Raw genomic sequence first — 17,925 nt, forward strand, 5'->3', positions numbered from 1 at the left:
GTTTCCATGGCGTCGGCGGCTGAATCCTCACGGATGCCTAGCATGCTTTTGGTGTCCCTGTCAGGTAGCTGGTCGGGGCCGCGTGGCCTCGAGGCTCTCGGCCTCCTGGTCTCCACCTCGGCCGGGCGTCGCGCGTCGGGCATCCGGCGCCACACCCTGAGGAGCCCCTTCTCCGCGAGCCCACGTCTTCTACTTTCTAGGCTTCACTGCCCCTTCGAGAACTTGCGGAGAAAACGTGTGTGGGAGGTGCCTCGTGTTGGGACTTAGCAAACCTAGAAGTGACCTGGTCTCATCCTTGACACGCAGTTGGTTTGCATGTACGATTCCAGGTCGGGAAGGGGCTCCCCGGGCGCCGTCAGTGTGTTCCAGCAGCCGCGCTGCCTTCGAGAAGGTCAGTGTGAGCTCCGCTTTCCCGTCTTTGGTGTTTTCTCCTCTGTCAGACGCGTCTCTTTCCCGAGTTTTTGGCGCGGGTCTTGTTTGTCGGCTGCGCTGGGCACTGCCGGGGACCTCGTGTCCTTGAGGCTGGGACATTTTCCTGAACTCTCTGTGACAGCCCTGCCCCCGCCCCCACCCGGCACATTCTCTCCTTCCAGAGCCCTTACTGATCGGACGCTAGACCTTCTGAACCGAGTCTCTTGATTTTTCTGTATTTTTACATTTGTATTCCCATTGTCTACTTTCTATCTACTTTCGAGAACTTGCCTTTTACCTTCCAACGCATCTGTTAGGTTTTACATTTCAGTGTGGTTGTAATTTCTGAGACTCCTCTTTGCCCACTGTGCTCCTACCCTTGGTTGACGGATGGTTTATCTTCCAATGCATCTGTTAGGTTTTACATTTCAGTGTGGTTGTAATTTCTGAGGCTCCTCTTTACCCACTGTGCTCCTACCCTTGGTTGACGGATGGTTGGCGTGTGCTTTGCTTTCTGCACTTGCCCTGTTTCCCGCACGTCATACCATTCATTTGCTTTGCTGTTGGCTTTTTGTGATGGAGGCGTTCAAGTGTTCGGGGGCAGTTGGCTGTCCTTCTAAATGTAAACACGAGGCACTGGAATGCTCTTTGGTGCTCGTCAGGTGCTGCGCTTTGGCGGGCCGGCTCCTCTGTGGCCTGGCCTCCAAATTCTGCGCTCCCTCAGCCTTTTCTTCCTTCATTTCCCCAGAGCAGGACTCTGATCTCTGGCTTGGGGCGGAAGCATAGTTGCAGGGGCAGGAGTGGGCGGGGTCTCCCACCTTGTGTGCAGATCTTCTTCACCCTCGTTCTGGCCTCGCCCCTCCTCCCACCCTCGACCTATGCTCGGTCTTCAGCCTCTGGTCTGTTTCTTTGGGAAAGAGACCCCGAGTCTCTGCAGGGCTGGGGGCAGATCAGTCACCCGCAGAGAATGATGGGGAGTGGTATGGGGGCCCCACTGCTTCTTAAATGGGTTTTCACCCAGTTTCCTAGGCTTTTAAATCCCCCTGCCACGTGCAGGCTCGGCCTTGCTGGAGGGCGGTGGGCCGGTTGGCCGGTCCCCCCGCAGGCCCTCGGCTTCGTTGGCCTCCCCAGGCCCCCTTGGTGGCATCTGTGAGGTCGAGTCACGTGGCCAGCTGTCACTTTCCCTGTTCACGGTCCACATTTGTTTTAACCCTGCACAAAAAAAGCAACACTAAAACTGGAAAACATGTCACATTGCATGAAGAACACTAAAACTGGAAAACATGTCACATTGCATGAAGAAGGTCATGTATTAAATTGCGGCAAACGCGGACAGGTTCCCTTTTGGCCCTAGTGGGTCTAGTTTTAAAAGCCCATTTTTCATTCTTTTTCCTGTTGCACACAAGCGTGAGCATACAGGCGTTTGCTTAGTACTGTTCAGTCCTCGGGGCTTCCCCGGCGGTCCAGTGGTAGAGAATCCGCCTTCCAGTGCAGGGGACGCGGGTTCGGTCCCTGGTCGGGGAACTAAGATCCCACATGCCGCGGGGCAACTAAGCCTGCGTGCCACAATCACTGAGCTCGCGTGCTTCAACGAGAGAGGCTGTGTGCCGCCAACTACAGAGCCCACGCGCCCTGGACCCTGCGCGCCCCAACCAGAGAGAGAAAACCCGCACGCCACAACTAGAGAGAAGCCTGAGCGCTGCGACGAAAGATCCCTCATGCCTCAACTAAGACCCGACGCAGCCAAAAATTAATCAATCTTTAAAAAAAAATACTGTTCAGTCCTTTAATGAACAAACACATGCATTCCAGAAAACGGTTATGCCCTTAGTGATAATCTTAGGTTTTAAGAAATTTTAGGTATAGTTAGTGGTTGTAATGTCCCCTTTAAGTCATAAATTCTGTCTGTTTAGATGTTGGTGTTCAGTCTTTTAAAGAATTATCCAAAATGATGTAAATCTAGAGGAAGAACAAATAATAGATACCTCTCCAAAATGAACTTCCAAATCCTGTAAATTATGTTTATGACTCTATTATACTGAAACCGACCTACAGAAGTTGATGCTTACTTACTGACTTTTATTTTTTAGCACATCTTTATTGGAACGCAGTTGCTTCACAATGCCGTGTCAGTCTCTGTTGTAGAACGGAGCAAATCAGCCGTATGCACACGTGCACCCCCATATCTCCTCCGCTTGAGCCTCCCTCCCACCCTCCCTGTCCCACCCCTCTAGGTGGTCACACAGAAGTTCTGAGGTAAAGCATGGATCACAGTGGAGAGGCCCTGATGTGTCTGTGTGGAGGCCCCAGCGCGGGGGGTGTTGGTTTTCTCCCTGGTCTGGGGGATGAACGACGCTGGCACCATCTCTGCAGCCCCTGGCTGGACGTGTGGGGCGTGATGCTCTTTCCTCGTGTTTGTGTGAGCGGACGGCCGCTCATCTAAGGGGAGTTACACACGTGTCCTCTCCTTCCGAGATGGAATGAACAGGCTGTATCTCAGGCTCTTCTCAGGGTGAGGGGGGCAGTGTCTTGAGTGGCCGTGGAGCCGTCTGGGCAGAGGTCATCGCCTTGGCCCCTCTGCTCTGTGGTCACTCTGTCCGCACTTTGTGTGTTTCTTTCTCTCCTGGACGGGCTCCTCTAGTTGGTGGCCCTTCCAGCTTCCCTGTCCATCCTTGTCGGTTGCTTGAATCCTGCTCCAGGCCAGGAAATGGGCTGTTGTCTCATCTGTCGCCAGAGGAGACAAGCTGAGGACAAGTGTGTGTGAGGGCGGGGCTCGGCTGCGTGCAGGGAGGGACACTCGGGGCTTCTCGGTGCCCGTCCCACCTGCATCGCCAGACGGGGCCCCTGCGCGGCTGAGACGCGAGTGTAGAGGGTTACAACGCGAGGGGCCACATCCTCGGAAAATCAGCCCTACAGGATCCCAGTGTTTATGCCTTTCCTGTAAATAAGACATTTAGCTGTAAGATCCTTGGTTATTCTCTACACCTGCACTCATAAGCGACTTGGATATGTCATCATTTTCTATGCTTTCTAACGTTATTTTTCAATTGTTTAAAAGCTTCAGTTACAGTTAAACCAGGATCTCAGCATCTTGCATCAAGATGACGGTTCATCTAAGAACAAGAGGGGGGTCCTGCCGAAGCACGCCACCAATGTGATGAGGTCCTGGCTCTTCCAGCACATCGGGGTGAGGACACACGTGCTCTGCAATTAGCCAGACCTCCGTGATGCTTTCTTTCTGGCTTATTTTCTCGAAAAAATGGACTTATGTGGGCTGGTAGGCCTGGGTTTAAGAATCGGTGTTCTGTTGACTGTCCATGATGGGTCGAGCACAGGACAGAAGGGAGGGTTACCCAAAAACTGGTGACAGGGAGTAAGTTCAGCTGATGTTAACGGTACGCGCCCGTGAGAGAAACTACCCGTGGAGGGTGCCTGCAGGGAGGTGAGGTTGATTAGAGAAGTGGGCAGAGAAGAGGTGCTCTGGGGCAAAACCTTGGAAAGTAGCGATGTTTGATACGTTGGATTTGGGAGGGAGATGAGGAGTCGAGCTTGTGGACGGAGGGGCGGCACGTGGCCGTGACCGTGAAGGGGAGCTTGGTGTGCCTTAGGCTGCGCGCCCCCTTTCCTCACCTGGACCTCGGCACGTCCCCCTGAAGCCGTCCTGTCTCAGGGTGCACGCTTGTCCACCGATTTCTGGGGAAGGCTGGCTGGTTCCCTGCCTGAGCCCCAGTCCCCACGCCCCCGACCTCGGGGGAGGGTGTGACCGCGAGTAGCTTCCAGGAGTGACAGCCTTCTCGCTGCTGCTCCGTTGGGAAGGACCGGGCTTGCCCCGGGGGGCGCGGTAGGATGGAGGTGGGAGGGTGGGCGCACCACTGGGTTACGGCCTGTGCGGGCAGAGGGAGGGGCCCAGGCGGCGTGCGGGCGGATGCGGAGGTCCAGAGGGTCTGGAGGGCCGGGAGGGAGAAACCCCTTTCCGCGGACCTGTCCATCCGCAGCCCCGGCCCGGCCGCTCCTGAGGGCTGAGCTGGTCGGCCCGGACCTGCGCCTGGGCGTCATCGCTGCCGTCACCCGCTGCGGCCGCGTCCTCACTGCCCCGGCCTCCCCGCCTCCACCTCGTGCGCCGTGGTGCCCTCGGGTCTCCGCGGCGCCCCTTTGCCCCTGGGGGCGCCCCCCGCCCAGGCTGCGGCCGCGTCCGTGCCTGGGCGCCCGCCTCCGTCCTCACCCGGCTGTTGCCTCCAGTCCCCCTGGGGTTTGGCCCTGGTCGCTGCTGAGACCCCTTCCTCTGCCCGGAGCTGGGCTCTGCGGGCTGTGCCCCGGCCCGGAGGGGGCGGCTCACGTGCCGCGGGAGAACGCGGTGGTCATCGGCAGTGCGACCCCGCCTAGAAGCTGGTCCTAGCGAGGGGCACGCGCAGTGGAGACGTTTAGGATCAATGTGGCAGTGCTGTTTGCTGCCACGATGGGAAATGGGTTGGTGTGTGCGTTAGAGAGGTTGCACAGCGAGTTAACGCGATAAGCGAGGGCCAGAAGCACTAGGAAGCTGTAGGTACGTGGACGTAAGTGAAAAAGTAGAACGTACGTGTTTCAAAATACATTGTGAGTATTACAACCGATAAATGTGTCTGTAATGTAGTGATGGGACTACAACACAAGTAAGTGATGGAATTGGGTATTTTCCTGTTAAGTTTCCTTTAATGTTTTAATCATTTCTAAAATAGACCCTGCTCAGAGGTTCAATTAAAATGCCTTTTTTTTTTTTCCTGTGAAGCATTTCCTGTGTCTTCTTCTTGACCTCATTTCTCTGAAATACTGTCCTCTGCTTGTAGTTTTCCTGACACTCTAGGCAGCACTCATTACTCTTTTGGTGGGTTTTTTGTTTTGTTTTGTTTTGTTTTCTGGTTTGTGTACTTGCTTCCTGCCCCCTTTTTATTTTACGAGCTTTTTTTTTTTTTTCAGTACGCAGGCCTCTCACTGTTGTGGCCTCTCCCGTTGCGGAGCACAGGCTCCGGACGCGCAGGCTCAGCGGCCATGGCTCACGGGCCCAGCCGCTCCGCGGCATGTGGGATCTTCCCGGACCGGGGCACGAACCCGTGTCCCCCGCATCGGCAGGCGGACTCTCCACCACTGCGCCACCAGGGATGCCCCTATTTTACGAGCTTTTTAAAGGACAAGAACGATATTTCTGTTTCCATAAACTCTCCCTTGGGGCCAGATGCTCACCTGTAGAATGAAAGTGAGTCACTGTGGGTTAGTGTGAGGAGTGGGACCACTGCTGTTGAGATAAATGCGGTTATATATCCCAGAAGGCATAGTGCCCTTCCGGACGCACGGAGTGTTCGCTTAAAAAGCAAAAGAGACCCCCACCTCCTTACTTTGTCGGTGCCACTCACTCCCTGGGGTCCTGCTCGGTGCAAAATAAGCGCCTTCAGCGCGTGCAAGTTTTAGAGTGAATGTCGTACTGGTTTCTACAGGCAGATGGTAACCGACCTTGGAGAAGTTGTTTATTACTGCAGATAGAAATTGGTTTCCTCTGGTGCGTCTGTGAATTTCGGTACAAGCATACTGCGCTTTGTTGCGCTTCTCAGATGTTCGTTTTTCACAAACTGAAGGTTTGCGGCAACCCTGCGTGGATCACATCTATCGGTGCCATTGTTTCCAACAGCGTTTGCTTACTTCGTATCTCTGTGTCACATTTTGGGAATTCTCTCAATATTTCAAACTTCTCCATTATTATTATATTTGATATGATGATCTGTGCTCAGTCATCTGTGACGTGACTTTTGCAAGAAGGCTCAGATACGGTTAGCATTTTTTAGCAATAAAGTTTTTTAAAATAAGGTATGTACATTGTTCTGTTAGATGTAATGTTACTGCACACTTCATGGACTACAGTAGAGCCTAAACATAACTTTTATATAACATTTTTGGAAACACAAAAATTCGTGACTCGCTTTATCGCAATATTCGCTTTACTGAGGTGGTCTGGAACTGAACCTGCAGTATTTCCTAGGTGTGTCTGTATTTATTATACTTCTGGCTTTTTCTGAGTGAAATATTTCAGTCATACGTGAAATGAAGAGTAAATAGCAGACACCCCGTCCCCAGCCCTCAGTTCAGTTCTCTGCCAGCCGCACACGCGAGTCTGGCGACGCCGTAGGTGACACCCGTGCATCCCAGTGTCAGCTCATGCCGGCGCTTCCCGTGACGGAAACGTGTCGCCTGAATGTGACGGCCTGGAGCAGCCCCATCTGCTTCCTGCCTCCTCTTGTTCAGCCGGCCCAGGATGCGGGGAGGGTGTGCACTGCCCTGCTCAGTTTCCTCGTCGTAGCATCAAGGTGGCGGCAGCTCTGTGACCGTGAGGAATCAGTGACTCTCCGTAGGGTGTACAGGGGTGACCTGCGCGCTCTGTCTTGCTGTGGGTCGAAACTCAGCCATTTATCTGCTTTAAATGGATGCGGTTTATGGTCCTTGAGTTACACCTGTAACGTTGATACAAAAGCCATAGGTTGTGTCGGGTGCTTAGAGCAGCAGCTGGTGCAGCCCAGGAGCCCCTCTGCGCGCCCCGCGCCCTTCCCTTCGCCGTGGCCTTTGAGCGTGCGGACTCCTGTCTGCGTCACACCGCTGCCTGGGCTTTCACTGGCTGCTGCCACACCTGTGCTCTTGGGCCACTGGGAGGAGGGCTTCATTTGTCTCAGGCATTTCTGGAAAACATGATGAGGCTGAAGTTGGTTTTAGCTGCCAGCACCCTCGATGCCGGTTTTTACTGACGACTGTTTGTGTGCTTCTGTTTCACCAGGATGGTCTTGAGTTCCTTCTTAAAAGCTGGAGCTCACGGTGACCCTTCTTTTTATTTTCAGCATCCCTACCCGACAGAAGATGAGAAAAAACAGATTGCTGCTCAGACAAATTTGACACTACTCCAGGTTAACAACTGGTAAGCTGTGCCTGCCTTCTGAAGCGGTGCTGTCCGCACACAGAGCACCTGGCGGTCCTGACGCCAATAGGTAGTAAATTTTGGTTGAAGCACATGAGTTCTTTTAACTAGCGTTCCTGTGTTATCGGAGGCTGGAATCAGTGGCAGCCAGGTAAGCATAAATCACACACACTTTCACCTTAAATTTTCAATGCTCGGTACCCCACTAAGGGCCTTTTGCCGACATCCCCCCCCTCGATTAGAGATGGGTTTCTCCAGGGCATTAGCCAGCGCCCCTCACCCCAGCCTCCACTCAGAAACACCATGTTTCTGTGGACGAGCTCCTCTGGGCGGTGGACGGCCGAGGTGAGTTCCCCTCCCCCCTGGGGGCCCCTCCGCACCCCTCACACCTTTTGAAACCCGTGTCACTTGTTCAGCAGTGACTGGGGGAGGGAGTCCCACGGCCGGCCGGCCGCGCGGTGGTCCTGCCCCACAGCAGGCCTCAGGGTCCTGAGAGGGAAGCGTTTCTTTATGAAACACCCTGTTCCGCTTCTTGTGTCACATGGCAGTGTGGACGCTCGGACCCTGACCGTGGTGGTTTTTCCCTTACGTAAGTAAGAGGCGTTCACACCACTAAGCGGCGTTGAGGTCTAGGTGTGCACTTGCATTCTGCCTGGCAGGCATTTGCCTCATTTTTATCTACTTCTTATTCAGATGGAGGAATTGATTTCAGGTTAATGAAACTGGCTCGTGTAAAAGAAAAGGAAATACAGATTCTACCACTTGTAAACATTGTTATCTTTTCATTTTAACTGTTAAAATTTAAACTTGAAGGTCAGGTGAGTTCCAATATAAATGATAAAATCTTCCATTTTGGGCAGTTGTGTATGCAGGAGGTATGCTTTGGCGTTGCATCGAGTATTTCTAGTATCTGGCGTTTGGCCCAGTATTTTTTACTTAGGTAGCCATAATAGACCATACTCTTTGAATTAGCTCCTGTTAGATCTTTTAGATAGAGTGTTAACAAGAGTTCAAAGGTTTCGAGTACCGTGTAGCTGTGAGTTTTGTAATGTCTTAGCGTGCTCTCCGTTATTTTCACGCGGTCCCACGTAGAGACCGTGTGTGGTTTAGTGATGGATGGATTGAGGGATGAGAGACACAGAGGTGCGTCTCTGGCTGTTCTGATGTGTTTGTCGCCCATCAGCCTTCCCTCGCTATTTGTCCCTCATTCGTGGGCTCCCTGCCCTTCCCTAAGTTGTTCCTCTGCTGTCTTAAGAGAATTGTCTTATCTAGAAGGTTTGACCTCAGCTTTTAATTTTGAAATTCATCACAGTTTAAAACATGACTTTTATAAATTCTAAACTTTCTAAAGTCTTTTAGTTAATATTTGAAGCTATTTTTACCTCTTGTGACTTTCTTTCCTTTTATATTTGCAAAAATTATATCTTGGAGCGAGATTGGACAACACTCATCGTTAGCTTATGCCTCTGCCTCGTAGCAGCTTTGACAAAGATGGATAAAGAGACAGATTGAAAGGTAGCAGCGGGTGTCCCTTCCCAGGTGGCGCTGGGGTCGGCGGTGAGCTTCCGGGGAGTCCAGCTCGCGCTCAGCTGCAGGGACCGGAGATCGACGCTGAACGAAGCTCTGAGGCGCCAGCCCAGTCACTTGTATTATTAGAATATGTCCTAGTGCAATTGTAGATGTTTTTGAATCTTAGGACTTTGAAGTTAGGCAACCTCAGAGCCGGACATCTGTCCACACTCAGGGCTCGGCCGGGTGGGGTCCTCAGATAAGAGACGCACAGCCTGCAAGGCCTCGGGCGTCACGAGACTGCAGGGCATGTAGTTTTGCTGCTTTGACCTTTCTCTTCCTCAGAGAAAATCATGCCACATCCACAACTTTGACAGTATCATCAGTGTCATTATGAATAGCAGTTTCACCAACAGGGAAACATCGGTTAAAGTGGAAGAAAGGCACCGTGGAAGAGTTGGTCTTTATTCAGATGAATCTCTTGAAAAGCAGCCCTGTTCTCTGGACATTTAGATAATATGCGTGTCGTCACTCGGAGTGCTTCTCCTAACAGGGAATACATGTTTCTGCTCGTGTGGTTTGTCAGGCGGGCCTGTTACTGCCTTGGGCGGCCTCGGAAAGGCCGTTTTGACCTGTTTCCTGCACGCAGGTTCATCAATGCAAGAAGACGAATCCTGCAGCCGATGTTGGATTCCAGTTGCTCAGAAACTCCAAAAACAAAGAAGAAAACTGCTCAGAACAGACCCGTCCAGAGGTTTTGGCCCGATTCCATCGCCTCAGGAGCTGCACAGCCAGCCGCCAGCGAGCTGACTGTGTCCGAAGGTGGGGACCGGGCCCGGGCCTGTGCCCTCGCAGCCAGTGGGCGGCCGCTGTCCTGGGGGCTGGGGGTGTGTGAGGCTGTGAACCAAGGGCAGGCAGTGGTCTTTCTGCATCTGACCCTGAGAGAGCACTGGTCCGGGCGCTTGTTAGGGGTGCAGGTGTGCCCGGGAGAGCCGGGTCCAAGGCCGGTCCCCCGAGGTCCCTCCCGCCTCTTTCTGTCCCTCCTGCTTCGGTGCAGGGAGTGGACGTGTCGTGCGCTCACCGCCTGGCGCTTCACCCTTTATGTCCCTGCGGCCCTCATCCAGCTTTTCTTCTTCCCTTTGACCTGCGTCCCCTCATTATGGGCCGCTCTTTCTGTGTTTAGTTGACGAGCATCTTCTGTGTGCGTGAGTTCCTCACACTTCAGATGGTTGCGTGTGTGTATTTTTAAATGTAATAAGTTGTGTTATTATCGCATTCTTACCTTCTCGTTCTCCTCTTACGTTTTCCACTCAGCACTTTACTGTTATTCAGTTGGGAAAGTTTGGGGCCATTATTTCTTCAAATATATTTTCTGAGCTCCCCTCCCCTTGTCCCTATGATAGGGCGTTACAACTCACACAGTTACTGCTGCTTTCTCCGGGATTTTGGATTCTTCTTCTCTGTTTCATCCTGGGTAGTTTCTCTGCTTCTATTCTTAAGCTTCCCCGGTCTTGTGTTCCGTGACGTTTAATCTTCCGCTGACCCCATCCCTGTGTTTCTCCTGTTGGACGTTGTCTAGAAGCTCCATGGGAGCCTTTGTATCTTTCGCGGTCTACTGAAGTTTTGAACAAACAGCACACAGTGGCCAGTAACTGTTTTGATGACCTCCTCTGCTACTTGTAACATCTGTCAGCTCTGGGCTCGTTTCTGTTGACTGAATTCTCATTATGGGTTGTTTTCCTGCCTGTTTGCGTGCCTGGTAATCTTTGACTAGAGGCCAGACATTGTGGGTGTGACCTTATCGGGGGGATGGGTGTTTCCCTATCGCTCCGGGTCTTCCTGAGCTATGTTCTAGCAGTCGGGTTACTCGGCACTCTCTGATCCTCTTGGGCTTTGCTTTTGCAATTGGTTCTTGCCTGGTGGTCCCGGCAGTGCTGGGTCCTGGCCTGCTTTTCCCCCTCGACAGAGGCAAGACCTGTCAGTGCCCGGCCCAGGGCCTGTGCTTCAGGGTGTGTCCAGTCCAGCTCTGCCAGCTCTGGACACTGTGCTCTGTGATCTTTGGGGCTGATTCTCTTCCTGGCCTCGGTTGTTTCCTGCGCACATGCGCTCGTCTGTCCTCTGCCAATGCTCAGGGTGTCCCAGAGCCGGGCTGGCTGTGGGCTCGGAATGGGCCCCTCACGGGATGTGCCTGTAAAGCTTTGGCTTCTTTATTTGGGTTTTGATAGGCAGTGGTTTTACCTTCATCCTTAAATCATTTGTATTTTCCGTTTTTGTTTTCCTTTTTAATTCAAGGATTAGTTAGAAAGGTTTTTTTCCTCTCTCTCCCCCTCCCTTGCCCCGCTCCTGGAAAAGGCAATACCTATCTACTGGGGAAGAACTTCAGGCAAGGACATCCAGTGAGAAGTAATCTTTCCTCCACCCTGGCTTCTTATCTTCTCCAGAGACAACCCTTAGTACCAGTTTCCCATGGAGGCTCCCAGTGCATGTCTGATGCCGTGGTCTGTGCACAGACAAGAATGAATGCATGAATGAATCATTTTTAAAAGTTTCCTAAACGTAACGCTACATGAATTATGTAAACCACAGATGACATCTTCTTGCTTTCTTCACCCGCTGGTGCTGTGCAGATTTTTATGGACGGGCACGTGTGACCCACCATGTGGGGTTCCCTAGCGCAGCACCGTCCTCGGCCCAGCGTGTCTCATCGGCGTCCCGCTCGCGGGCCCTTGGTGCTCTCCCCCCTCCGCTGTTGGCTGGGGGAGCAGGAACGCGTGTCGCAGGTTCTCCGTCTCCGTCTCAGACCGGCCTGCCTTCCTCTGACCCAGTCCTCCCACCCTGTCTCCCCGCTTTGTTGTCTCGAGGCCTCTCCCACGTATCCCGGGTCTCTTGTCCTCTGTGTGGCGCTCGCTCTGCGCCCCGGGCATCTGTGCCCTTTACCGTCCTGACCCTCGGACCCTCTGTAGACTGAGAGCTTAGCCGCGCAGGGTCTGGGGCCCATCCTAGAGACACGGGTCCTTAACTCCCTGCGGATGGTCCCAGGAACGTGCAGGGGGCTTCGCGGGAGGTCGGGCAGCCCGGCCCCACAGGTCGAGGGGTAACAGTTGGCATCCGAGCGCCGATGGTGTGGTGACAGCCGCCTTGTGCCGCAGGAGCCGTCGTGACCATCACCGCGCCCGTGGGCATGAACGTGGACAGCCTGCAGTCCCTGTCGTCGGACGGGGCCACGCTGGCGGTACAGCAGGTGATGATGGCCGAGCAGAGCGAGGACGACTCGGTGGACAGCACGGGGGACGGCGGGGCGGCGCTGGCGCCCGGCCACCTGGGCGGGCTGGTGCTGGAGAACAGCGACTCCCTGCAGTAGGGCCGCCCGCCCCGCGTTTTATAGTTGGCACAGCAAGCATTTTACACAGTTTTATTTCTAATATGTTTTATATGTAGGCATAGAAGAGTGCACTTTTGTATTTCCTAGTAAGCTTCCAGGGCGTCTTTGCTGGTGCAGCGACTTCTTTCAAGGTGTGTGTGTGCGTGTGTGTGCGTGTGTGTGTGCGTTTTTAAGGAAATTCTTTCAAGGTTTAACGCTAAAAGTATGATGAATGACAGACCCCCTCCCCCGCCCCCTGGACCCCCGACTAGATTAAGGAATAGTGCTGCCATTTATTAGAAAATCATGCAGTTTTAATTTAGCTCTGTGGTGAAAGCAGGTCTCAGTGGGCTGGTTTATTTACGGAGCCCGTGGATTAGGAAGAAGCTTCTGGCCCTGAAAACTGCCACGGCGAGGCGGATGACAGCACACAGCAATAAACCGCGTGCGACCCGGTGGCGAATGTATGGCGAGTCAAATGTGGTTCCGTTCGCTCGTGTTCCGTGAGCCTGTGTCATTTGCTGTATGTGAAAAGAAACTCCTATTTTTACCTTGCTGGAATTATTGGATAAAAAGCTATTTTTATAAATTCGTTATGAATTGGATTATGACTATATCGAGGATAAAACTTCTAGAGGAGAAACAGTACAAGCCCACTGTCTCAATCTGGAATGTTCTGAATTGACCAAATTTGACGAACCTGCCCAGAGTTAGCTAGCCTTCCATGGCTCTCTGCTGTCCCAGGGTAGCGATCTACATTTACTCCTATGAAAGAAACACCCGTGTAATGAAGTTTTGATATCTTCAAATTTTAGTCTATCCGTAAATGCTCGGATTGCATCCTACACTTACCTTAAACATGCACCTAAAGGTACTTGCTAAGTAGAGCTTAGGTAAGTTAAGAAATGGTAGCCAGTGGTCAGTTAAAAGCTCTTACTGACATATTTCAGTCTAATTTAAATTTGACCACAGTTAAATGGTTACTGTACCATGTTAGCTGGGTGTTGTTTTAGAATTTTTTAGTCAGCCATATGTTAACGTGTAGAATGTTTATGATAAACTAATATGAAGTGTCCTCTATCCCGCTGGCTCGGAGCCGGGGTAAAGAGCAAGCCCTCGGCTTTGTTACACGATTAACAAACATCCCCTGCGGGACGGGAACGAGCGGGGCCTGGAGGATGGGGTGACGGTGGCCCTCCTGCCGCCGCGTCTCACGCTGGTCCTGGGGTCGGTGTTCTCTCCTGCACGTGGTCCTTCCCTCTGACTTGATCACATCAGATCTGGAGTAGTGTTGGGACTTCGGTTCCTGGTGACCAGACGAACCGCAAGAGCAGACTGGGTTTGTTTCCTTGGGTTTTGATTTGTTTCCGTTGGTTTGCTTTCGAGTGGGGCTTTTCCTCAGAGAGGAAACAGAGGCCCTGGTTTCACGGAGGAAATCTTTGTGTTACCGTCAAGCTCAGCGCACTTCTCAAGGACGGTCTTACGGTGGTCGGGGAAGGTCGTCAGTTCCTGAGAAGCAGTGACAGTAACTGGTTGTGGACCAAGGCTGCGTGGGGGTGTTCTGAGCTGGTGCGGGTTGTTTTCTGGAACTGACTTTCCCCCCGAAATTATTAATAATTACAGTTACTCATAGGAGAGCACTTCCTAGGTAACTCAGAAGGAAGCAAGAAACACAGGAATTTCTTTTAAAATATTTCAGGAGATTTAAAAGAAAAACTTGATTCTCGACTCTTTTGGGGGAGAAAATAACATTTTAAAGCAGCTATTGCGTCCCTCATCTGTAAACAATTTCAAATGTTTTAAGTCAAGTCTACACCAGTTTAAAAGATCATTTGAAGTCCAACGAAGTTAGAATTTAAGACGAGGCCCCGTGGAAGCCGGCCAGCCCCTCCCTCCCACCGCCCCATCCCTCTGCCCTTGGGCTCAGATCAGTGACAGGGGCAGGTGGTCGCTCCAGGTCCGCGTTTCCCCGCAGCAGAAATCCTGTCCCGGGATGCGTGCTGCACAGGCCACGGCAGCGCTCACGCGGGGCCGCGTGGGGGTCCAGCCGTCGGTGCCCGGGGTCTCGGCCACACTCCCTCCAGCCGAAGTCTGCGTGCTGCTCGCCACAGTCAGAGGACAAGGATGAAGCCCACTCGAGAGAGGGCGCTCTGGACACAGCCTGAGGTTCCTTTAAGCCCTTCCCCTGAGTAACCAAGGGGATTTTAACCCGACAGGCAGACTGTTAACCGCTGCCCGGCGTATTGGTGGTCACTTGGTGCCTAATAAATACCCGTTTTCCAGCCCTCGGATTTTTGAGAGCATCGGTGAGAGCACGACCCCGTTGAGCTTTCATTTTAAATGAACAAGTTCGACCTTGACTTTGCTTTTGGTAAATTCTTTCCCTGTGAAGGATGCTTTTGACGGTGGTTTGAGACCCAGGTTAAGCGCGGTGTGTTACCTGCTGCTCAGCTCGTGAGCCGGTAGCGGACGGCTGGTCCGTGCCCTGGCCACGCTCCAGCTGCTGCACTAACGGAGCTTCCCGTGTTTTGATTCCAGAAATAAGACAGTGTAAGCATTTATCCAGCATGCAAAGTGAGATGGGCCCCGGCCCCAGCTGGCTCACAGACCACAGAGCCCTGATGCTGGAACCTCAGCCCCGAGGGTCCCGGGAGTCATCTCTGCATAAACTGCCCGTGACCCGACTCTTACCTGGGCGAGAAAGTGTTGGAGCACTTTTTCTTTTAGACAAGCTCAGACATCCCCGGAAGGTGAGAACGGCCCACCTCTGGCAGTTAGGGACAGGAATAACTCCGCCATCCTCCCGTTTCAGTTGTTTGGTCTGTGAACTGACAATCTTTAAATGTGAATACTGTAACAATTGTTTTCTTGGATTGTTGTCTTTGAAAGGGATTTTTGTGAAGCAACTGATTTATCAAAGCAAAAAAATTAAAAACAGAAACATGCTTCATGGACGTTTTATTTTCTAAAGTTCGTGTCACCGCAGCTGCTTTTCCATTTTAAGAGCAACATTCAGATGTTGACATGTTTGCTGGTGGCACTTGGGGTCCGTTGTGACCCCCGCACATTCTTAAAATTAGGATTGCACCGCCCTGGCACATTCAGGCCCATTTACATTTTCAAGAATCTTTTCTAAGTTTCTTCAGGTCGTCATTGGTTTTCCAGGAGAAAAACTGGAAAGTTTTTACTTGTTTTTTTATTGTAGCTCACCACAAATCTAATTATTTTGATAGTAATGAGAAAATGATTCATTAGTAAGGTATTGCCTTCGATAGTTCATGTTGTCACATTACCCGCCAGAGCAGTTCCCGGACATACGGAAGGGGGTTGTCCACTGAAACAACTGTCAGAGAGTTTTAACTCCCAAACCGTTTATACTTACAAGCTAAAGTCAGCAGACTTAAGTGATTTTGTAAAGTGCATCTGAAATCGTGAACTTGGCTGGAATGAGGTGTGACAGCTATGAAATGTGTTGCTCCAAGACATTGTTCGGATCCATTTGACAGAGAAAGGGAGTCACCCTCTTCTCTCTCCAGCTCTTTTGAGGTCAGAGGTGAGAGGGTAGGCGTGAAATTTCACCAGGTGAGACCTTGGCTCAGCCCTGGGCCCCTCTGGGCTTCAAGGGCTTCATTTGTAAATGGGAAGAAGTTGGTTTATAAAAGGAAGAAATTGGTTTATAAGATTTGGTCTAGCTCAAAGTAATACTTGATGAATAAAATTCTACCTAGAGAGAGGTGAGTGAGTAAGTAATGAGCTAGCAAGTCGTGAAAATAAGAACTGAATTTGGACCAAATACCCAGTGTTTTTGCATCTTGCTGCATTATGAGATGTCCTGAATAACGTATGTATTATGTTTAGCAATTCTTAGCACAAGTTAGTTTTGCCCTTTTACAAACAGATCCTCTTATTTTCACTAAGACCTAAGGTCTCCGTACCATTTTAAAACTAAAATTTGCAAAACAGTAGAGCTATAGCTTAATCACTTAATGAATGCTGGCCTAGGGGGCGGGCACCTCCGCCCAAGGCTGGGAGCCTGCGCTACTCGTCACACTGACCCCCCCCCAGGCCCGGCCTCTGCAGAGGAGGGTCCAGGGCCATCCCAGCTCAGCAAGATCTCTTCCAGCTCTTCCCTGTTAGTCTATGAAGGACTAGTTAGCGTTGCTTAATGAAATAATTGGTTAAGTATTTTACATACAAATAGTATTGAGAAGGCGTCTCCCGCACAGATGTTTCCATTTTTTTATATCACTGTTTAAACGAACCCAAGAGCGCACCCTATAAAAGCCAATAATGGCTTTAATATACAGGGATAAATCAGGAATTCTTTTATCCCAGTGTCTTTGAAAAGGAACATTTTAGTGATGTTGATGGCTCTAGTTGCTTACACATTTTTAGAAAATGGTTGGGAGAAAAAAATCAGGTATATTTAAAAAATATTTTGCTTTATGTTAACTCAGTTTTTTTTTTTTTTTGATATTAACACTGCAGTCAATCCAAGTAAGTGGTGAAGCCCTTTGTAGTTTATGCTCTGAGTGTAGACCTGAGTTTTGCAGCCAGAGAGTTCTGTTGCAGGAGGACAGCCCTGGAGCTGCAGGAAATGCTCCCCGGCATCAAGCCAGAGAAGCCAAGGAAGGGGTGTTTCCAGGAGGAGCGGAGTGTGGGGACGTGGGACGGGGCCCCAGGCACCCAGCCTCAGGGACGCGGGGCCCGGGCCGGACCAGGCGGCCGGGCTCCCAGGGCTGGTGGCCACGAAGCCAGCGGAAGCTAATGGAGGAGCTCACCGTCATTACCACAGGGCGAGGAGGAGGACCTACGAGGCCGAATGCATGAGTCAGAGGACGAGCCCTGGTGGACGCGGCCAAATCAAAAGGGCGACAGCCTGGACCGCCGACAGGCGACACTCGGGGAGAGACGCTGCTCCCTCGCTTTCTCTGTTAACATCTAAAGCTGACAAGGAGTTCGTATTGAGGGTAAAGGGAGGATTCTTGGAAATCAAGAGAAAAGGGCAGAGATCGTAAGTCAGTTCACCGAAGGGAAAACCCGTGCAGCCAACAAGCACATGAAGACGTTCTGGGCCTCACCACCATCAGAGACTAGATCAAGACCACGATGAGACTGCCCCTTGCCCAGCAAAAGTGTGGAAGGTGGCACCGAGTGTGGGGGCTTCACCGGGATGGCTGTCGTGGAGCCCTGGCAGCCCCCAAGGAGATGGAGCTGGGCTCTGGTCCTACAGGCTCTGCCAGAATTCCTCTGCAGGGTCACGTGAGGACCTGCAGAGGTGCCCGCGGCCGTGCTGTCCGTGGCGGCAGGAGTCAGGGAAGTGCCCTGGAGGGGTCCCTGCCGAGTGGAGCGGCCCTGCGGTCCGGGCTCGGACAGGGACGGGCGGCACGTGGACACTCTCGGGGCTGGTTCTGAGGACGAGGGGTTGTCTTCTCTTTGCCGCGTGTCTCATGCTACGTGGCCGAATGCCGGACACTTTTTGTAGAAGAGCAGAGACCAAAGCTGAGAGGCCTCGCGCGGAAGTGGGCACAGCCAGCGGCAGGCTTGCGGTGCGGGGCTGAGTCCATCTGTTGGGCCCTCGTGCTGGGTTTGGGGTTTAGTTTTGTCGCTGCTTTCGTGGCCTTCAGACTCCTCCTGCCAGAGGGTCTCCGTCTGTGTTCCTGCCCGGCCTCCAGCTTTCTGCCTGCCCACGGCCGGGGTGGGGGGGGGCGGG

At 52.2% G+C, this 17,925-nt stretch overlaps 1 protein-coding gene across 3 annotated transcripts in view; it reads left to right on the forward strand.

Annotated features, from left to right (window-relative positions):
* Window positions 1–15,158, forward strand: part of PKNOX1 (PBX/knotted 1 homeobox 1) — a 32,819-nt gene extending 17,661 nt beyond the window's left edge. For 2 of the 3 annotated variants that reach the window (XM_024758209.1, XM_024758208.1), the window contains exons 8-11: window positions 3,470–3,598; window positions 7,266–7,342; window positions 9,501–9,673; window positions 12,001–15,158. In XM_024758209.1, the coding sequence (XP_024613977.1) occupies window positions 3,470–3,598; window positions 7,266–7,342; window positions 9,501–9,673; window positions 12,001–12,212 (591 nt within the window). In that variant the 3' untranslated portion in view covers window positions 12,213–15,158. The remainder of the gene's footprint in view (window positions 1–3,469; window positions 3,599–7,265; window positions 7,343–9,500; window positions 9,674–12,000) is intronic. The other variant, XM_024758210.1, reaches the window with a different exon arrangement.
* Window positions 15,159–17,925: the final 2,767 nt, after the last annotated feature.

The sequence above is a fragment of the Neophocaena asiaeorientalis genome, unplaced genomic scaffold, assembly GCF_003031525.2.
Source record: "Neophocaena asiaeorientalis asiaeorientalis breed wild unplaced genomic scaffold, Neophocaena_asiaeorientalis_V1.1 scaffold45, whole genome shotgun sequence".
Lineage (NCBI taxonomy): Eukaryota > Metazoa > Chordata > Mammalia > Artiodactyla > Phocoenidae > Neophocaena > Neophocaena asiaeorientalis.